General features: G+C 37.2%; 1 protein-coding gene across 1 annotated transcript in view; it reads left to right on the top strand.

Annotated features, from left to right (window-relative positions):
• Positions 1–19,224, top strand: part of LOC145671415 (piezo-type mechanosensitive ion channel component-like) — a gene marked incomplete in the record, with an annotated part of 344,967 nt that overhangs the window by 30,098 nt on the left and 295,645 nt on the right. The window contains 1 exon segment of the mRNA XM_081740588.1: positions 4,716–4,790. Within this exon segment, the coding sequence (XP_081596714.1) occupies positions 4,727–4,790 (64 nt within the window).

The following is a 19,224-nucleotide window of genomic DNA, read 5'->3' as shown; positions in this document are numbered from 1 at the left end:
TAAGAAGGAAGATGGTACATATTTTTAGAACATTGAATTCTTTCCAAAAGTCCGCTTGTAGCTACGAGTATCTCTTATTGTTTAGTTCTATGGATCAGTATTGAAGCCGGAAATTGTATTGGATTTCTACCATTTCCGGTTTTAGGAGAAAGTTAAAGACGAAATATATTCTTTTGACGCTTAATTGATTGCAGAAAATCGCTTCAGTTTACCTATCACCGTTTTTGCTCTGTAGCAGTGAACGCTAAACTGTCGATCGCGAGCTACTGTAGATATACCACATTGACTTAACACTAGTCTTTTGTTCCAAGCGCTGCTATCGGCTGAAGGAATTCCACTCCCTTTCGCTAAGGCTCTCTCGCTTAGCAATAGCTGAACCGTTATTGGCTCAACGCGTGGGTGTGTCGAGAGTATGAGCTTAAGTTCGCATTTTTTTTTGCCACGCCTCAAGACATTTTGGCAACACTATAGTAGTTTGCAGGGACCTTTTCGGTAGATCGCGTTAACGCTCTGGTTGGATAATCTTGATCAGTTTTGCCAATTTGGGGTAAAAGTCGGTAAATCTAAGGGATTCTACTTCCGGGAAAGAACTGGATAACAAAAAAGAGTTGAATCTTTCTCGTTAAAGTTAATAAGTCTGATTATATATGTTATTACATTTGTTATTTATCAATAACTACACTTCAATTTCTTTCTTATCTACAATTGTATTTCAGTTTCTTTTTGTGATAGCAGTTTAATTAAAATTAATTTCATATTTACTAGAAATGTAAGTTTATAGGCAATAAACAAATGTTTTTTCTTTTGTTTTTAAGTTGGTAGATCTTTTGGTTGGTAGCTCAGAAGCTTTATAAGTTCGGAAGTGGTAAAAATGGGAAATGGCTGATTACAAACCACTTCCGGTTTGAAAAATGAAATGAAATCTTTCAGTTTTACGTTTCACAGTTATGCCGGCTAGGCTAAAGGAGACGGTGATGATGAGAAATGAATGAAATGGTAGAATGTAGAAAGTGGTAGAAAACGGGAGAACCCCGGAGAAACCCACGCACACGGTGTTTGTCCACCACACAGTTCACTTGGCGCGGGCTGTTTCGAACCCAGGACCCCAAGCACCAGAGGTGAACGCTCTACCACTGAGCCACCGCGGCCCCACTTTTGGTTTGAATATTGCCTCCAGAAACGAAGGTGGTTCCAAACGTTTCATCCTCTACATTCTTCCTAGATTTTTTGGTGATCAGTTGAGTACTTGTTGAGATTTTTTGTCTCCCAGATAGTTGGACAGGGTAAATATGGCTTGTGGTAAACCAAACTCCGTAATAAAGGAGTTCGTTGGTAAATCAAACCCCACAAGAAAGGAACATGTAAACTTTCAGATTTTTATTCCCGGGTGGGATAAAACATACTTGTGGGCCGCAATTTGACAGTCACTGATTTAACATATCCTAAACTTACATTTTTATTCACAGCCTGGATGAAACATACATTTAGCCAACACTAGTATAAATAATTTAATTAATGATTTCCTTGTCTCTGTCTGCAAATTAAAGTTTCGGTATTAACCTCCTTTTCTCCGTGTCTTATTTTTCTTTTTTTTTTCTTTTTGGGAATGTACAATACAGAGAGAACTTGCAGAAAACCTACATTACACAGGAAACAATGTGTGATGGACTGTGTAATATCTGAAAAATGGATTGAATAATGCTACAATGTGAAACGCGTCTTTTGTATACTATGGATCACGCGATTTTCATTATTGTTAAGAAGGAAGCAAGCCAAAAGGATTTAGCGCTACAGGAGTAACAATTCTAATCACGAAATCCATTCGGAATGCCGCACGCCATAGATACGTTTCTCCATGTATGTGGAGGACTATTGTTTTCACTCAATCACGCAGCTAGTATGTCTTTCTATTGTGCTATGAGAATGCTGAATAGTCTGTCTGGGGTTGGAGATGTTTACATATTATCAGGTTGAAATGAACAGAACTGTGTGACGAGGAAAGAGTGAATGATAAACTGAACGGAATTATCTAGTTATCATTACTGTTCTTCACATTGACGTCACTAGTATCTCCATTTTGTGATCAAAGGCATAGCGTTGCAATGAAAAACGGCTGCCAATAGCTGTTTGCCAGTTCTCATGCAAGAATATCGACTAACTGGCATTTTTGTGGTCAATTTTTGAAAACAAAGGAAAATGAAAGTAATTACGGTACTATTTGAGATCAATTGTTTATATTAAACAAAAGAAGTAAAGATTTATAGGAGTATCAATCAGTGCTTAAAGTTTTTTTTTTTTTTTTTAATTTAACGTCCCATATGTATGCTTGTAAGCTAAATAAGATTAACTAAATAAGATCAAAGTGAATGAATATGGAAGAAATGGTAGGGTCAAAATGTTGGAGGAAACGGGAAAACCTTGAGAAAGTCCACGGACACAAGAGTGTTTATCGCAAACTCGACCTGAGATTGAACCTGGGATCCCTCGACTACCACTAAGCCATCATGCTCTCGCATTCAAATTTACTAACTTGCCAAGAATTTTTCAGCTTTGATGTGAATTCTGGTCCCGTCCTGCCATGTAGTAACGGCCGTGTATGTGGTTTGGAAATAGGCTAGCTTCTGGGTCAATAAAGACTGTGAGAAATGCGAATTTATCCTAACGTACCCTTCGTGGACAATTAGCTAACTCATGTATGTTTCATTTACGTGCTTCCGTTGGGGCCATTTCCCTCAGATCCGGAACCATAGCTAGGAAGTGGCTAGAGGGTGCTGAATCCTCCTGTGACTATCTTCCTCAAACGCAGTTGCTTGTTGGTATGTATGTATGAATATAACGTGAACTTCAATGAGCCCTCGCCGAAAACGATCTCAGCTCCTCTGCATTAGCGCTCTGGCTACGGGCCTGCTCGGATCCAAATCCAGATAGTGGTTAGAATCTCACTTTAAGAATTAGATCCCGTTTCATATATTAGTTTTGGCGCTGAACACATTATCAAAAGTATTCTAGCATCCAGTGAAGTACGCAAAATATTAACAGGGGTGGGGTGGCTAAGGGCCGTAGTTCAAGCTCATATCGCTTCAAATGGCCTCGCGTAATGTAGTTGCTAACGAGATTTATGCGAGCAACCCCGGGTTCTGTTCTCGGTGGGAGCACCCGGCTAAGAAGGTATAACAGGTTTTTCAAGGCAACGATCCATCCTCAGGGAGTTTTTTCTTGGGTTCCCTCATTCACACCAGGCAAATGCTGGGATGATACCTAGCATACAGGTTTCAGCGTTCGATTCACGGCGGGAGCTCAGGGGTTAATCGTGTAAGTGCACATCTCATATTACCTCGCTGCTAAAAGGGCCGCTAAAACTCAAATCAAATCAAATCACGAGAAAACGGTAAACAATTTGAAATTAATTTTTTAATATAATTAGTACCTACTTTGATTTTTTTTTTTAAATCATGTCACTGCTATGTATCCTAGTGGGGAAGGAAGTTCAGAAATTATGTCAATAGTTGAATATTTTTATGAGTCTCCCTAGTTCGAAAGATGAAATTCGGAATATGCACTTCGATGCTTTGTTATTTGGTTAAATTCGTTTTCTTTTTTCAGAAGAGAATTTTTCCGTGGCAGATTGTAAGTCCTATAATTAAAGTATTTTCCTTTACTGTCTATTACTTTAGCCCATAAGTCAGGTAGCTTGCGTATACCCTGCTCGAAGCAAGATTGTGACTTTGAGGCGATGAAGTTATCGATAGAATTTTCCGTAAACATTTCATACACTTTCCTTAAACCTATTCATCCCATGCGAAGAACAGACACTTCAGCTACTATTGGATAAACATACATGCAGAGGATTGCAGTTAGCTGATTTAGATTATGTTCAACGAAAGTCTATATATATGAAAGTGACTATGTTTGTAACTTCATACCCGTTGAACCACCCGACCGATGACTACGTTTGTGGCAACTCTTGAACCATACGACAGATCTCGATCACATTTTCAACGTAGATGAGGTTCGGGCCTTGGATGTTTTTTTATCATTTCACTTTGAAGATGGAATTTAGGGGAGGGGGTGATATTTTAAAATGATTGGAAACGAACAATATTAGTGTGGGGAAGAGATATAAAGGTGATCGGAAATGACCGATAGTAGTGCCGAATCCATAGTTTTCGGGGTCACTGAGATGAGCAGTTTTATTATTTATCCGATGCCGTTTGATTTCAACACAGCGAAGTGGGGTAATGAACGTTAATGTTCTGTACGGAAAAGGTCCATTTCTGACTATGTGGACGTTTTTGAACAAACGAGCATTGCGTCTAAGTTTTTCTCGAGCTGCTTTTCTGCTAATTGCCTTTCATTATTTATTTGCACCTATCAGAAGTTGTGTTCAGCTTCAATGACGTCTGTAGAATGTTGTAGTAAATTCATTTCTGAGCATGTTCAAACAGATTCTGAAATTGAGTCAACATGCATTTTAAGATTGCTGGTAAACTTCCTTGTAGTATTGCAGGGTAAGGAAATGGTACGGTAATGAATGATGCAGTAAATATTTTGCAATGGAATTGATCCCATTTCATTTGCTATTCACGGACAGTTTACAGAAAACAAGGAATTGCATTTACCAGTCCAAAGTCTTATATTTCCTTTTTTTTTTTTTTCTTTCTTCCTGATAAAAGAGACTTTGATTGATGAGCTGTTTACTTTTTCTTTCTTTCCAGCAACGTGAGCCATGGGCTGGTCAGTCGTCTGCTTCTGCCTGTTTCGCTTGGCCCTTCCACTGGCACTTGCAGCATGTGAGTTTCGTTTTTCAGCTTCTTTAAAACCATGTATGTGTGTATGTACTCTGTTGATTGCAGAGACGTCAGTCTGAAAAAAGGAAAGACATGTACTGTACTTGTAAATACGAGTATGTAGTCTGATATTCAAATAAAGAATAATATATTTTTCGTATTTTCTTTTTCATAGGAAAGATATATGAGGAGTGTTTAGTAATTGGTTACTGTGATTTGCTGTGATTAAACCTGATAAACTGGATATTTACTTGGTTTCCGTTTTAGCATATTCACTGCCAGTATTTAAATACTTTAGGATATATATATTACCATTTCAATTTCCCAAGAAGTGGTGGACAAACACCGTGTGCGTGGGTTTTCTCGGGGTTCTCCCGTTTCCTCCCACTTTCTTTATTCCACCATTTCATTCATTTCTCATAATCACCGTCTCCTTTAGCCTAACCGGCATAACCGTGGAACGTAAAACTCAAAAATTTCATTTTATTTTCAATTTCCCAAGAAAGCTGCATATGATAGTTTTGGATATGTCTAATTTTTGTATATTCATTACTTTGATAATTATGATTCAATTCGATATTTGTAACTTCAGAATTGTATATATTTTTCTTATAATTTTATATTCCATATAACATTTTTCATAACAGGCCCATAAGGCCGCACTTTATAACACTGAAGGGCAGGCCCGTATCCAGGGGGGTCTAGGGGGCCGCCCCCCGTAATTTTTTGCGGGCCCCCCTAAAATTTTCACGGTGTGCTTGCAAATGAACTATATTATTTTTTGATCTCCCCCCCCTCTACATCTTTGGGCTGGCTACCGGCCTGCTGAAGGGCGTATGCAGCCTTAAGGTCGAAGGTTCCCAATCCTAGCTCTAGGGCATTGAGATGCTAAAGATTTAGGTTATTGAAAACTGGGCACGGTGTTAAACTTACGTTGACTGGGGTTGATGGTGATGATCTTAAGTATAAATCAAAACTGTGTATACTCATAGATTCTACATAACGTTAGGGTAAGTATGTAAGCTAAGTGTTTAAATCAACTGCGGTTGAAAATGGCAAGGAATGTGGTAAGTTAGTTGTGCTGTGATTATTCAGGTTTGGTAATATGATTATCAATATTCTTAATGTTATATTAAGTCGATATTTATTTAAATGCTAGCTAGTCAAATTCTTATTAACCCACGGTGTCTAGCATAGATTGTCAGCTTTTGCTATCCAGTTATCCAGTTTGTATATATACAAGTAAAAGAAAGAAAGAAAAAAAAGGTAGCTATACCAGTTTCCAGTTGGATTACAGAAATCAAACAATGAACGTTAACCTTTGAGCATAGCTTTGCATATGCGACGTTGAGAGAAATATGGTATTCGAGGTTAACGTTCATTGAGAATTTTGAGGACAATTGGGAGCTACTTAAGTAAAAAATGTAAAAAGAAAATATCGAATTCTGATCAAGAAAACCAGCCGCAATATTGATGGGTCTCTCGTTGTGCTGACTTTAGATCTTCCAGTTTCAGATCGCCAATGAGAATGCCGACCTTGATTTTTTTTTTTACAATTAAAATGTTTCATAAGTTTTTATCCCCGTTGTCTCTTAGGACAAGTTATTAGAACAAACGAAAAACATATTAATGGTTTTTCTTTCCAAGGCTTTTTCTTATAATTTATTTAAGCACTATCACTTTTTTTTTTTTTTTTTTTTTTTACAAATTATCATATCCATTTATATTTCTCTTTGTTTTTCTTCATAAAATCTGTTTTCAACACATTACGGAGACCCTGCATAAAAGAAAGGAAACTATTGGATGTTTCCTTCATTACTTGGAATATGAATGTAGCTACGAACGTCCAAGTATGTGGTATATACTATTTCCTGAACATCCAAAAATACATGTTTAAGAATCCTGCAGTACTCACGCAACAATTTTTATAGGGGTAGTTCGGCTACGGACATATAATTTGAAGTACTCACCAACTACCTCTTTAAAAATAGTTGCGGAAGTATCTCAGGGTTCTGAAGCTTGGGTATTTGGATAAGGCACATACTAGTTCCTAAGTGAAGTCTTGACCCGACTGCGGTAGGTCCCATAGTTTTGGAGCTATGGACCTTTAAAGTTCATTTTATCATGTTTTCGGCAGCCTATATCACCCACCGAAAGGAAGCATTTGTGCACCCAGGTAGGTGTACACTTTTCGTCTTATCTTGGTGTCAGGAATCACCTTCCAAACGTTGTCGGTGTTGTTTGGAACACTCTGTATATCGTTGTTTACTTCAGAACGTATTTTTAAATACAGAAGTTAGCATCAGGTGTTAATCAAGCTCTTAATGTAAACGCAAAAGGCAACTCTGCATAGGGACCATTATGTGTATTAATAACTTTAAAGTAATCTTAGTTTCTACTAGTCTATACAGTACACAAAAATGAGGATGAAATTTCAAGTATGAAGTCGTTTTGCTTCTGCAAGATTTTCTCCCTCTCTCCCTGTGTGTATTCGTAGTACAGTAGTTCGTACAATTGCAGAAGAAACTGCATTGCGGACCTTGTTCATTTTCTTAATTTTATTAAAAACAAATAAACCCTCCGGAAAAGCAAAGCTGAAGTGATAATTTGTATTCTGTTTTCGTTTTTTTTTTATTTTTTAAATTTATCTGTTTTGAGACGTATTTAGCCTTTCGTATAATTAATTTATTGAAAAAAATAGTTATACGGTAAAATAATCTTTCACTTTAACGTCGCACGTTTATACTCTTTAGGCTAAGGGAGACGGATGATTAAGGCAAGTATATGATGACGTAATAATTGGTGGAATGAGAAAGTGGGAGGAAATGGGAGTATCTCGAGAAAACCCACGGACACGATGTTGTCCACCACAAAGTTTCTTGGCCATAGATCGAACCAGGGACCTCACACACCAGAGGTAAGCGCCCTACCACTGAGCCACCTTGCCTCCCACAATCATATTTTATAGTTGTGTCCATTACAATATTTCAAAATAATATGCATAATAAGAATGACATGATTCACATGACAGAATAACAAAGGGCTCTTATTTCAATGTTTTCTGTTAGTTTACATCTATATTGTAAGGTGATAATTTTTCTTCCTCCACCTCTCCTAGAACAAAATTTTGGTTGTACTGCGGTGTTGAAAAGGTCTAGTACTGTATTTGCATCGTCCGTCTTTCAACTTTGGGACAGTTTTTCCCAAGTATAGATCAATAAGTGACACATTCTCTCTCTCTGCAGTGCTCATTGTTGTATGGAAATTCTTGAGTTCAAAAATATATTAAGAAAATTACAAGGAATATTTACTTACAGGTGAAAAAATATTTGACTTATACAGGGAGAATAATTCTTTGTGTATGTGTGTGTGTGTGTGTGTGTGTGTGTGTGTGTGTGAGAGAGAGAGAGAGAGAGAGAGAGAGAGAGACAGAGAGATGTGTGGTTTTTCATTTAGTAAGTGCTGTGGTTGCTCTAATGTTATTCCATTCACTTGCTGGATGAAGTTAATTTCGTATTGAAGGTCAAGTCTTTGTAAAAATAATAATGTAGAAAGTAATTCTTCTTGTACTCAACACACTGAATGATTCAAGTTGATTTTACGAGTAAATTCTTGTAGCTAATTGTAAATTTTCGACGATAAAAGCTCTGAAAACAAAATTCCCTTTCTCAAGTAAATACTTCTATGTAAAACAATTATCGTTTCTTACTACTATAAAGTTTTTTCTTTTCTTTTTTCTTTATTATTATTATTATTATTATTATTATTATTATTATTATTATTATTATTATTTTACATTAAAAGTTTTCGTAACTTAAGTTCTTCCTACCAGAATAACTTACAGATATATGATACTTAAAGATCTTCTATCGTAACTAACTCACTCAATGGCCTATGGAATCCGGAGGTTCAATGCCACGTTCACAAATGCTCTCCATTGACTTCTGTCCTTAGGTAACTGGATTCAGTTTTTACTTTGTATTCTCATTTCTGCAAGATCCATCTTAATATTGTCTTCCCATATGCGCCTAGGTCTTCCTAATAGTCGTTTTCTGATCAGATTTCCAGTCAAAACCTTGAAAGCGTTCCTACTTTCTTCCATTCTGGCTACATGACCTGCCCACCTAAGCCTACTAGATTTGATGAACATAACGGTGTTTACTGAACGATATAAATGATGCAGTTCCTCGTTATGAAGTTTACGCTATTCTTCATCTCCGTTCTCCTTGGGTCCGAATATTCGTCCAGGATTTTGTTTTCAAGATAAAAGAAAAAGAAAGTTACTCTAATTAGAGCTCCGGAAGCAATGGAGATTCAGTGATAGAGCCATCACTTCTGGGGCGAAGTTTCTGTGATCAGATCCCAAGCAGTGGACAGTGTCGTATCAATTCTCTCGTTTCCTGCCAATATGTTTATTCCATCAACTTTATTATAATTTGTATCTATTTATTATTCGTAAAATAATTAATCTAGAAATTTCTCTTTAAATTGAACGTCCCATGATTATGCACCGATGCTAAGGGAGACGGTGATAATGAGATGGATTGTAATGATGGAAGGACGAAAATGAGAGAGAACGGTAGGATCTCGAGTAAATTCTTTCATACGATATTCGTCCACCACACAAAGCCACTTGGCGGGAGCTGGGATCAAACCAGGGAAGACTCTACCACTGAAAAACTGTGGCCATAAATACCTATTTATTTCAGTTCATGTCTAAGAAAAGTTATGCAAAAAATTCTTACGCTTACTTCCGTCTTTTCATTCTTTTTTAAAAATTTCCCTGATGTCAATACTGAAGTTTATTTATTGATATTTTCATACATGAGCAAACTAAAATATCATAAAATAAGAATAGAAAAGAGTCAGTGTCTTAGTGCTTCAGGACTCACCTCTGTCACTAAGGGTCCCTGGTTCGATTCCAGCTTATGTTAGTTTATGGTAGACAACTTCGTGTTCGTGGATTTTCATGGGATTTTTCCATTCCACCAATCATATTATCCACCTCAATTTGTTACTTTCCTACAGGACATAACCGTAAGGGTTTAAAGTAAAGGCTTGGTTATTTGTTTATTTTCGTGGCACTGGATGCTGTCTCCCGTAACGTGTTTTTACCGCCTAATCCGTTAGCATATGACTAATGGATCACGTAAGCTTTGCAATTAGTTCTCATAACAGTCGTTTGGCTAGATGAAATAATGGCCCGAATAAAAGCTGTTCCAATCATTGATGTAATCATGTTTATATGATTTCAGACTAAAATCTCTTACATTTTGGATATTTTGTTGTGTCACGAGAGGAGTCCTAATTGAACCAGGGACATCCGCAGATTTTTTCCAAACGGGGAGGAGGCAAAGGACCAACACACAAGCATAGTCGCGAATACACATACATTTTGATACATGGTGTACATTTGGGATGGCCAGAATTATCCGGATTCTGGAAAATTTATTTTCCGGAATCGTAAATTTCACTTTCCGTATTTCGGAAAAATTCCAGAACTTTTCCGATTTTACTTTCCGGAGTTCGGAAATTAAAAATTCCGGAATTGGCCATCCCGAGTGCACACAATACATCATCCAATGTTTCTTCCAGACTGGTTTTTGGGAGGCACTGCCTCACCCGGAGGAAACCAAAATAATACGTCTTTAAGATAATAATAAATAGAATAGTACCATCAGTGCCCCCCCCCCCGGAGTAGTGTGCCCTCCCGGAACATCTAAAACAACAGTCATTTATGCACATATCCTTATTAAGTACAGTAAATAAACTAAACTACTATAGTATTATATTAAGTATTATAGTATGTGAGGGCAAATTAGTATGTTTTCACAGATTCTATTCTCAAGAACTGAAAATACTTCGAAAATCCTTGGGGAGAGTGATACAATTGTCCCCTGCTGCAGCAACAATGAGTTGCATTTATAAAATAAACATTCAAAATTTACCAATTTATGTAAATGTTTTACTATCTTCATAATTGTCATTTTTAATAAACATCCATTATACGAAAATTCAGTGTATACTTTGTCCATGTTTTCGTTCAAGTTGGAGTTATATTTAAATCTTACGAAATCTGACAAAATCACTAATATGAATATGTGAAGTCATGGCTAAATTAGTTTGCGTTTGCGTCTTTGGATCGAGAGGAGCCTGGTTTTTAGCCACTGGTACGAGAAGAGCATGGTACAGTATCTGGTATGAGTTGGTGTGATTCCAATCTCATGTTAAAATATTAGTCCGCGCATCATGTAATACGAAGCTTGAAAGCAATTTCAAACTACAACCAAAAACTCAATGAACGTAGTAAATTATCAGTAATTATTTAAATAAAAGAGATAACTATCTTTAATGTATTAATTATTTTTTTACAGTACAACATTTTGCGACGGATGGCGTGGTGCTCTCTTTGGGGCGAAATAGAGTGGTGGGTAACGGCCCATACTGTGAAACTTGATGTGCATTATGGACCATGCACAATTGAATCACCTGTCGTGGTTCTGAGCCCGTGTTAATAATATGTTCCGTCCGTGATAACCTCGGTGTTACATAAGGACCAGGCGCGCACCCTGAAATTTTTGTTGGGAGAGGTCCAATAATACAAGGCACTCCGTTTATGTAGTATCGAACGAGTGTTATTCTACTTCAGAAAAAAAAGGATAAGTAATTTTTAAATACTGACAGTTGTACTCACGAAAAATTATTGAATTGTTTTTATCAGAAAAGAAATAGTACAGATGATGAGTAAGGTCAAATCTTTAATCTGTATCAACTGTTTCCTTACTAAGCAAGTATAGTTTTTATTAAGAAAGTATGCAAATGTATGACGAGCTACAAAGTTTTTTTTTTTTTTGGGGGGGGGAAGAGGGAGATCCGGCCACGGTGTACCTCCTCGTGGGTGCGCACCGGATAAGGACGCAAATCGTAATCAAAATTACAATATATGCCTGAGAAGCGTGACTGGATTATCTTCACACAGAATAGAAACTAATTACAAAATTTCAGTTCTGCGATGATACACCTTTGAGTTTCTGGAAACATAGTATTTGTTACTGATTAAATCTTTGCTTTATTCAAATGTCATGCTTATTTTGTTATATGGAGATTACATCTTTTTTAGAAAAAATAGTATTAGATTTAGTTTCAACTTTTATGATAAATATATATATTTTTTTAATGCTTATAAGAACTACGGTAAATTCTACATCTATACCAAGTTCAAAGTCATCCGTTCCACGTAAATGAAGCAGGAGAAAAAAGTGAAACATGCAGATCGATATCATCATTTATCATTTGTGTTACGAAAAAGCAGCTTCCCATTTTTTGAGAGGTGTGCAGGGACCCTACCGTCCGCCCGTAATCAGGCTAATGACTTCCCTTGAGAGGAGGAGCGCGGTAGAGACCCATCAACTTGGCACTTTCCCTACACACCCTTCGGCCTTGTTTTTGCGGTTTCTCTCGTGGCTCTACAACTTACGCAACCTTCAATTCTTTCCATGAAGGTTTACAAAGAGCAAAACTATTGTTGTATTTGTACTGGTATACAGTAAAACCTATCTACCAAGAAATCTAAGTATCTTGAACCCAATTTTGATGAAACTCGGTATGTAAGTCGAAGCGCATAAGAAAAACTTCACAGTCAAAATTATGGCTTGTAGCGCCAACGGTGAAAGACAAGATTCGTTAAAGACAGTAAGCCAAATGTAAAAATACCCTTTTAATTTGATTCTACAATAGAAATTGAGAACTAATGGGTATTGATTGACTGTAGTACCGTGTACTGACTGATATAATTATCATGGCCACCATTTTGAATCGTAATAAAAATTAAAAAACAAAATACCGGAGATCAAGCGGTTTATGCTTTTTCTGTACCCAAATGACGCACATTTGGTTTTCAAGTGTTGCATCAAGTGCTCTCATCATGTAACACAAGGAACTTCTTCACCCAGAGAAAATTTACAATTTGCAGACAGAACTGACCGACGCGACGATTACAAATATGCGTCGGATGCAATTAGAACTAGGAACAACAAGCTTAGAATAAGAGCAGTGGGCTCGCCACTTCCTCGTGAGACAGTGGTTATGGAGTTTGCCAGAGATAATGTTGAGATTAGTCTCCAGAAGAATCCGAATGTTGTCGAAGTTACAACGTCCTACAAGATTACCGCTCCGACTGAATATGAAGTTTGCCTCACCGGGCTCTGTGAATGTGGAAAGAAACTTTAGTTTCGGTATCAATATATCTGAGTAGAAAAGCGCTTATATGTTCAGCTACTTAAAAGCCTTATGTTCTAGAGAGAAAGACATAAGTTCGTAGTGTATAGCTTAGTTGTTTCTAGTTAGATAAAGGGGCAGTTGTTGAAATCGCTGGGAGGAAATAGTACCTTTTTTGTTATTTTTTTCACCTTAATTTAGCATGATTTCCCTTTTTAACTTTCGTGCTACGATAGGAGAGTAGAAAGTATGGGGATCCAGTCAACTCGAGATTTGAATGGATTTACATGTTTATGGCCCCTATATGTCGAGCAAATAATTTTTCTGTATCTGTCCCTCCGTGTGTTCATGTTTCATTTAGAGGCCATACCGTTCAACGTACCGTATCCACGCACCAAAAACTTTTAAGGTTTTTATAAGATTCTTCAGGATAGGTTGCCGATTTATTGTCTACACATTATAAGGCTAGTTTACTGAATGGTAAAAATAAATAAAAAAAAAAGTGTGATTTTTCTCAGAAACTGTTGTCTAATGATTGCATTTATATTTAATACATTAATATTCCCATAAGAACTGTGTACTGTTATAAGTAATTTCTCTGGAGAAAACCTACAAGAGATACTTAACTCTTAAGGATGATTTGTTTTTGGATGTTGTTGTCAAATGTTGCTCAGTCGATTGTGTTCATATTTCATAAATAAATGTTTCATTAATAACCCTACAAACACGGGATAACTCGTTTATTCTATAAAAAAAAATCTACAAGGGATAGTTTACTTTTGGAGATGAATTTCTTTTTGTACGATTTTCTTAAAATCGATCCAGTCGATTGTGTTAATATTTCATAAAGAAATTTTTCAATAATAGCGTTAATATAGGGGATAAATCATTTCTCATGAAAAAAAATACATAATGTCCCTGGTTCTATCCCAGCTCGCGCCAAGTGGACATCTCCTTTAGCCTAGCCTTCATAACCGCGGACATAATACTGAAATATTTCTTTTTTCTTTCTTTTTTTTTTCCCAAAAATACATAGTAGGTAGCTGCTTTCCTTCGCTCTAAGTTTCAAAAAACGCCTTATAATTTTCGTATTTCTCAGATAACTGTTTCAGAAATAACTGCAGAATAACATTATTTAAAGAAACAGGAGCAAGAGAGTTTCGTGCGGTGGCCTATACCTTTTATTCCTACGAAGATTGGCCCTAAAAATCCGAACCCTGCATATAAACAATCAGCTTGTTTCAATTTGTATAGCTGCCTCAGTTTTTCCCTCTCTGAATCACCCTATATTCATCTAAAGTTTTCCGAAGTCAAGATAATTTACGATTAAAACTCCGCAACGATTTTCCAACAAAGCAGAAGTTTTAGAAGCCACAACGCTATTAAAGTGCTAATACACGATTAAGCTTTTCTGGATAATGAATTGTTTGTTGTAATTGACTTGAACATTATTCAGATGCCATGTTAATCTACCAAGACGCCAGTCAGTTTAGATAGGAGCAGCATTTTGCACGCAATAGGGACGCCAGCGACAAATTGTGCACGGTAAGTGCTCATTTTAAGTAAGATCGTTAAAAGAGGTTCAGTTGGATTTGGAGACGACTTAGGGACGCTTAATTTATTGATTTGTTCTGTATTTTCACCCTATTCCAGGCGTCACAAATACTACTAAGATTTGGAGATTGATTTTTACAGTAATATTGTGTTTATGTTTATATTTCCTGGTTATTACGTTTTTGCACACGCACTACATTCCCACATGAAGCACGCTTTATCATAGAACGCTGACCTCTAATGGGAAAGGTTAAAGAGTCAGTCCCGTGTCTTATGTATTTGTTTTGAATAACATTGTTTTCTTGGAGCTGAGCATCCCTTTTTAGAACCGAAGATAGATGAATTCATACCACATGAGCAATCGAACTCGGGTCGCGCGCATCAAAGACATTAGTCGTTACACTTCAGTGTTGCCAGATTGGACCAAAAATAGCGGATTTTGCGTTTTAAAAAAATATACTCTCGGTACTAATATTTCAAATTGCGACACACTATTTTTGGGCTACTTTCAATTATTTGAGGGTTAGAATTCTTAAGAATACACTACTTTCTTATTAAATCGCAAATTTGTAGTTTTACACGATACAACAAAAGTTCTGTTTGTTTTGAGTATTGTCAATAGTTTTACTAAAACTAACATTTTTGATAGTAGGTCAGTTCTTATTTTATTTACTACTTTTTAATCTCCAGATCTGTCAGTACTTTTCTCGAGGTTGCACTTTTGCAGTGTCAGTGATCGTATTGCCGTCTCATTTAATGCCTAAGTGAACGAACCTGTGTAAACATCATCATTGCAAATTTAATTGTTTTATTATATTATTCACATCAATATAACGAGTAGGGAGACTAAGTACAAAATTCATGGCTTCCACATAAAGAATTTAGCAAGTGAATTAAACAAATGAGGAATAACAGTGAAAAAGCATACTGTAAACCAGGGGCGGATCCAGGGGGCGATCGACCCCCAGAGCAGGAAACTTTTTAAATTTTATATATAAATAAAACCCGTCTCAGAGTTTGAAGCTCTTAAAACTAGCAGTATTACAACCCCCCCCCCCCCAGAAGTCCGTCCTGGATCCGTCCCTGCTGTAAACGTTGAAAGAAAAAAACGTCTCCTTGGAAATCAGAAAGGTCGCTCATTTTATACTATTACTCTCTACCCAGTGCACTGCATACTGTAGTTCTACTGCTTCTGAAGATGTAGTTTGGTTTAAACACCACCGCCAAACGTCCGTAACTGCGATCATCGCCTAACCTTGGGAACCCAGACATCTGATGAATTTCCAACTCCAGGAGTTTCCATTACGTCGATAGGAATCCAAAATACATAATACAGAGGGGTAAAAAATATGTAGTATATGGTTAGTAAAAATGTATAGTTGCGAAATAATTCATTTTTTGTTACAAATAGTTCAAATCCGCTACTGTTGGAGCATAACCTAGCTACTTCTTAATCTTCAGATCTGGCAACACTTGTAAGAATGTTTTTTTTTTTTTTTAAAACGTTCCTTTTCAGTGCTGCTTAATATGAGACAAATCGACAGTTTAAGGTGGATTCTGGACCATTGGGTTTCCATCGGGAATCAAACCTAAACCTGAGTACTAACTAAAGGCGAGAAGCGCTAACAATTTAAATTACAAAGAGTCACGTAAACAGCATTATTTACATGTAGTTTCTCACAAGTAAGGGACCATATGGTTGTCCCACAAATCAGATGCAGACATACGCCATCTGATTGAGCATGAAAAGATATGGGGAACACAGAAATTTAAGGTGCTAAGGGCCATAGGGAGCGGAGCGAGGAAAGGGGAAACATTGAATGTCGGCAAAATTGAAGAAAGTCAGGAATGACGGGAAAAGTTAATTTCTTGCAAACAGGGACAGAAAGTCAACCAAAAGAAAGAAACTAAACATAACAAGGGCATCAAGGACGAAGAAAGACCATAATCAGGGTTGCCATCCGGACCGCAGTGTTGCCAGCTCTGCATAACATTGATACGGAATATATAGCACAGTATAGCAATTCATGCACAAGGAAAAATATTAGTAACACAAAAGACAATTGAAAAGACTCTGTACACGTACGTAAAATGGTTTAAGGTAGTCGAGTGTGAATAATGTACATGAGGGAGGACAAATATAGACATGAAAGTGAAGGGGGTACACATGATAACACAGAAAGGAAAGTGTTTGGGAGCATCGTTCCATGATGATGATGATGATCGTTCATCACAGATACAATAGTGTTCTCCAGTATTGATGTGTGGCAACGTGAGAACTTTCTCCGCCTTCAGTCATTTGTTCATTACCAATTTTCCTCTAGGCGATTCCAAAAGATGATACGCTTTGCGTTTTTCAAATGTGGCTACTCCAATGAACATCCTGGATAGTTTGAAACACCTTTCGCATATTGCTTTGAGAAAGGACTCACAGAGGAATGGTGCAGAGACGCGTGTGACTAGCTTGCTTTCATCCGCTGTGCTCACTGCGAGAAATGTTTGTGTGTTGTCCACGCATTCATTGTGATCTTCACATCAACTGCAATTAAACTACAAATGGTGCGTACTGTTCTCTATTTTCCTCCATTTGTATTCACGCGGGCGTAATATTCACTCACGACTACGTTAAACCTTTTTACGCACGTGTACAGAGTCTTTTCAATTGTCTTTTGTGCTACTAATATTTTTCCTTGTGCATGAATTGCTATACTGTGCTATATCTTCCATATCAATGTTATGCAGAGCTGGCAACACTGCGGTTCGGATGGCAACCCTGATTATGATCTTGCTTCGTCCTTGATGCCCTTGTTATGTTTAGTTTCTTTTGGTTGACTTTCTTTCCCTGTTTACAAGAAATTAACTTTTCCCGACATTCCTGACTTTCTCCAATTTTGCCGACATTCAATGTTTCCCCTTTCCTTGCTCCGCTCCCTATGGCCCTTAGCACCTTAAATTTCTGTGTTCTCCATATCTTTTCATGCTCAATCAGATGGCGTATGTCTGCATCTGATTTGCGCGACAACCATATGGTCCCTTACTTGTCAGTATTCCCTCGTTTCGTCCCACTTTATTAACTTTTTCATGTATCCCTACATTTGAGGAGATTGCATGAAACTGTCCGATTTCAGAAAAAAATTACCTCGGGGGTGAAAATTAGTATCGCAAAAATAGTGATAACTAGGGCTCGGAAGTTGAAGACCTAAAAATTGCCTAAAAAGGGCCTGTAAAAAAGACCTTAAAATATCTATAAAAATCATAAAAATCTAGAAAAAAGGACGTAAAAATAACCAATTTAATTATAATTACATATTTAATGAATAGAATGCTCAAGAAATATAAGCTTCTGTTAACGGCCTGTCCAGCGTTGCCAGATCTAGCATAATGATGCTAGATCTAGCATAATTTGCATGTCTTTAGCATCTAGCATCTTGCTTTTAGCATCCAGCGCAAATCTAGCATAATTTCAGCAAGTTTATCAAAAACCCGTAAAACCTGGAGATGAGAAAGAAGTTGGTTGTGGGAAGAAAAAGAACGGCAGAAATGTATCCTGTTCCATTGATTCATACAGTCGGTAAACCATACAGCCAGTCTTTATTTATCGAAGTAAATTAGAGACGGCTTTGGGATTTTTTTTTTTTTTTTGTGACTCCACCCAGGGTTTTCTAATCCTTTAACTGCGAGGCATGGGCGGAGCTATGGGGGCCATTCTCCCCCCAACCTTTTGACAACTTCACTATCTTTATTTCTGACTTCATGACCATCTTTATTCCTGAAATGAAAGGTCCAACCAAAAATCTTCCCCCCCCCCCAGCAGACAATTCCCAACGCCGCTTATGCTGCGAGATAATTTTCTTTCAAAATATGTAAACAAACACTTTGCATTCATTTATACGATATACTAGGAATGCAATGGATGTACCCGATTGCAATGAAATGAGCTGAGCGAGCTTAAACTACGTAATCATTCCTGGCCATTACTCAATAATAAATGCCATTTTTAATTGTTGACAAAAAAATCGCGTGAAAACTTTTCCCCCATGTTAAGTCTATGCAAGCGTTTTTCGGTGATTATTCCTCGATGGTACATCGGATTTTTGATTTCGACCTATGTTGTCACTCAGCACGACATAACTCTATCAGCGTGCTAAGTTTGGTTGAGATCGGCCAAACGGTCTAGGAGGAGTTCGCGGACAACCAAACGGCTAACCCGAGTATAAGAGCTTCGCTTCGCTCATACGATATATAAACCATTGATTCTGGTAACGACTGCACTAGTTTAGTTGAGTTAAAGCTTTGGTGCGTGAAGTATTGAGTTCTATCCACGCATTCTTGCGCTCTGAGTATTTTAAGTTACGTTAACGTATCTCAACTTTGTTTTTTTTTTTTCTTTTAAAACTCCTGAGTTAGTAATTATCAGGATCTAGCATAATTTGACCGAAACTAGCATAATTTCGATCAGGTTTTGGAATAATTCCGAACTGTGAGTCTGGCAACGCTGGGCCTGTCCTTCCACAAACTGAAGTACAAACTAAAATAAGGAAACTTGCCCACCCTCACTCCCTCCTTGCTGGAGAAAACTGTTACGCCTCCTTATCTGACTTGTGATTGTTGCAGATCTGGTCTTATCAGTCCAGTCGTTGAAGAATGTCTTATCTTTTGAATTTTC

The sequence above is a fragment of the Thermobia domestica genome, chromosome 2 (assembly GCF_964235325.1).
Source record: "Thermobia domestica chromosome 2, izTheDome1.hap1.1, whole genome shotgun sequence".
Lineage (NCBI taxonomy): Eukaryota > Metazoa > Arthropoda > Insecta > Zygentoma > Lepismatidae > Thermobia > Thermobia domestica.
This window is presented reverse-complemented; position numbering and strand designations above follow the sequence as displayed.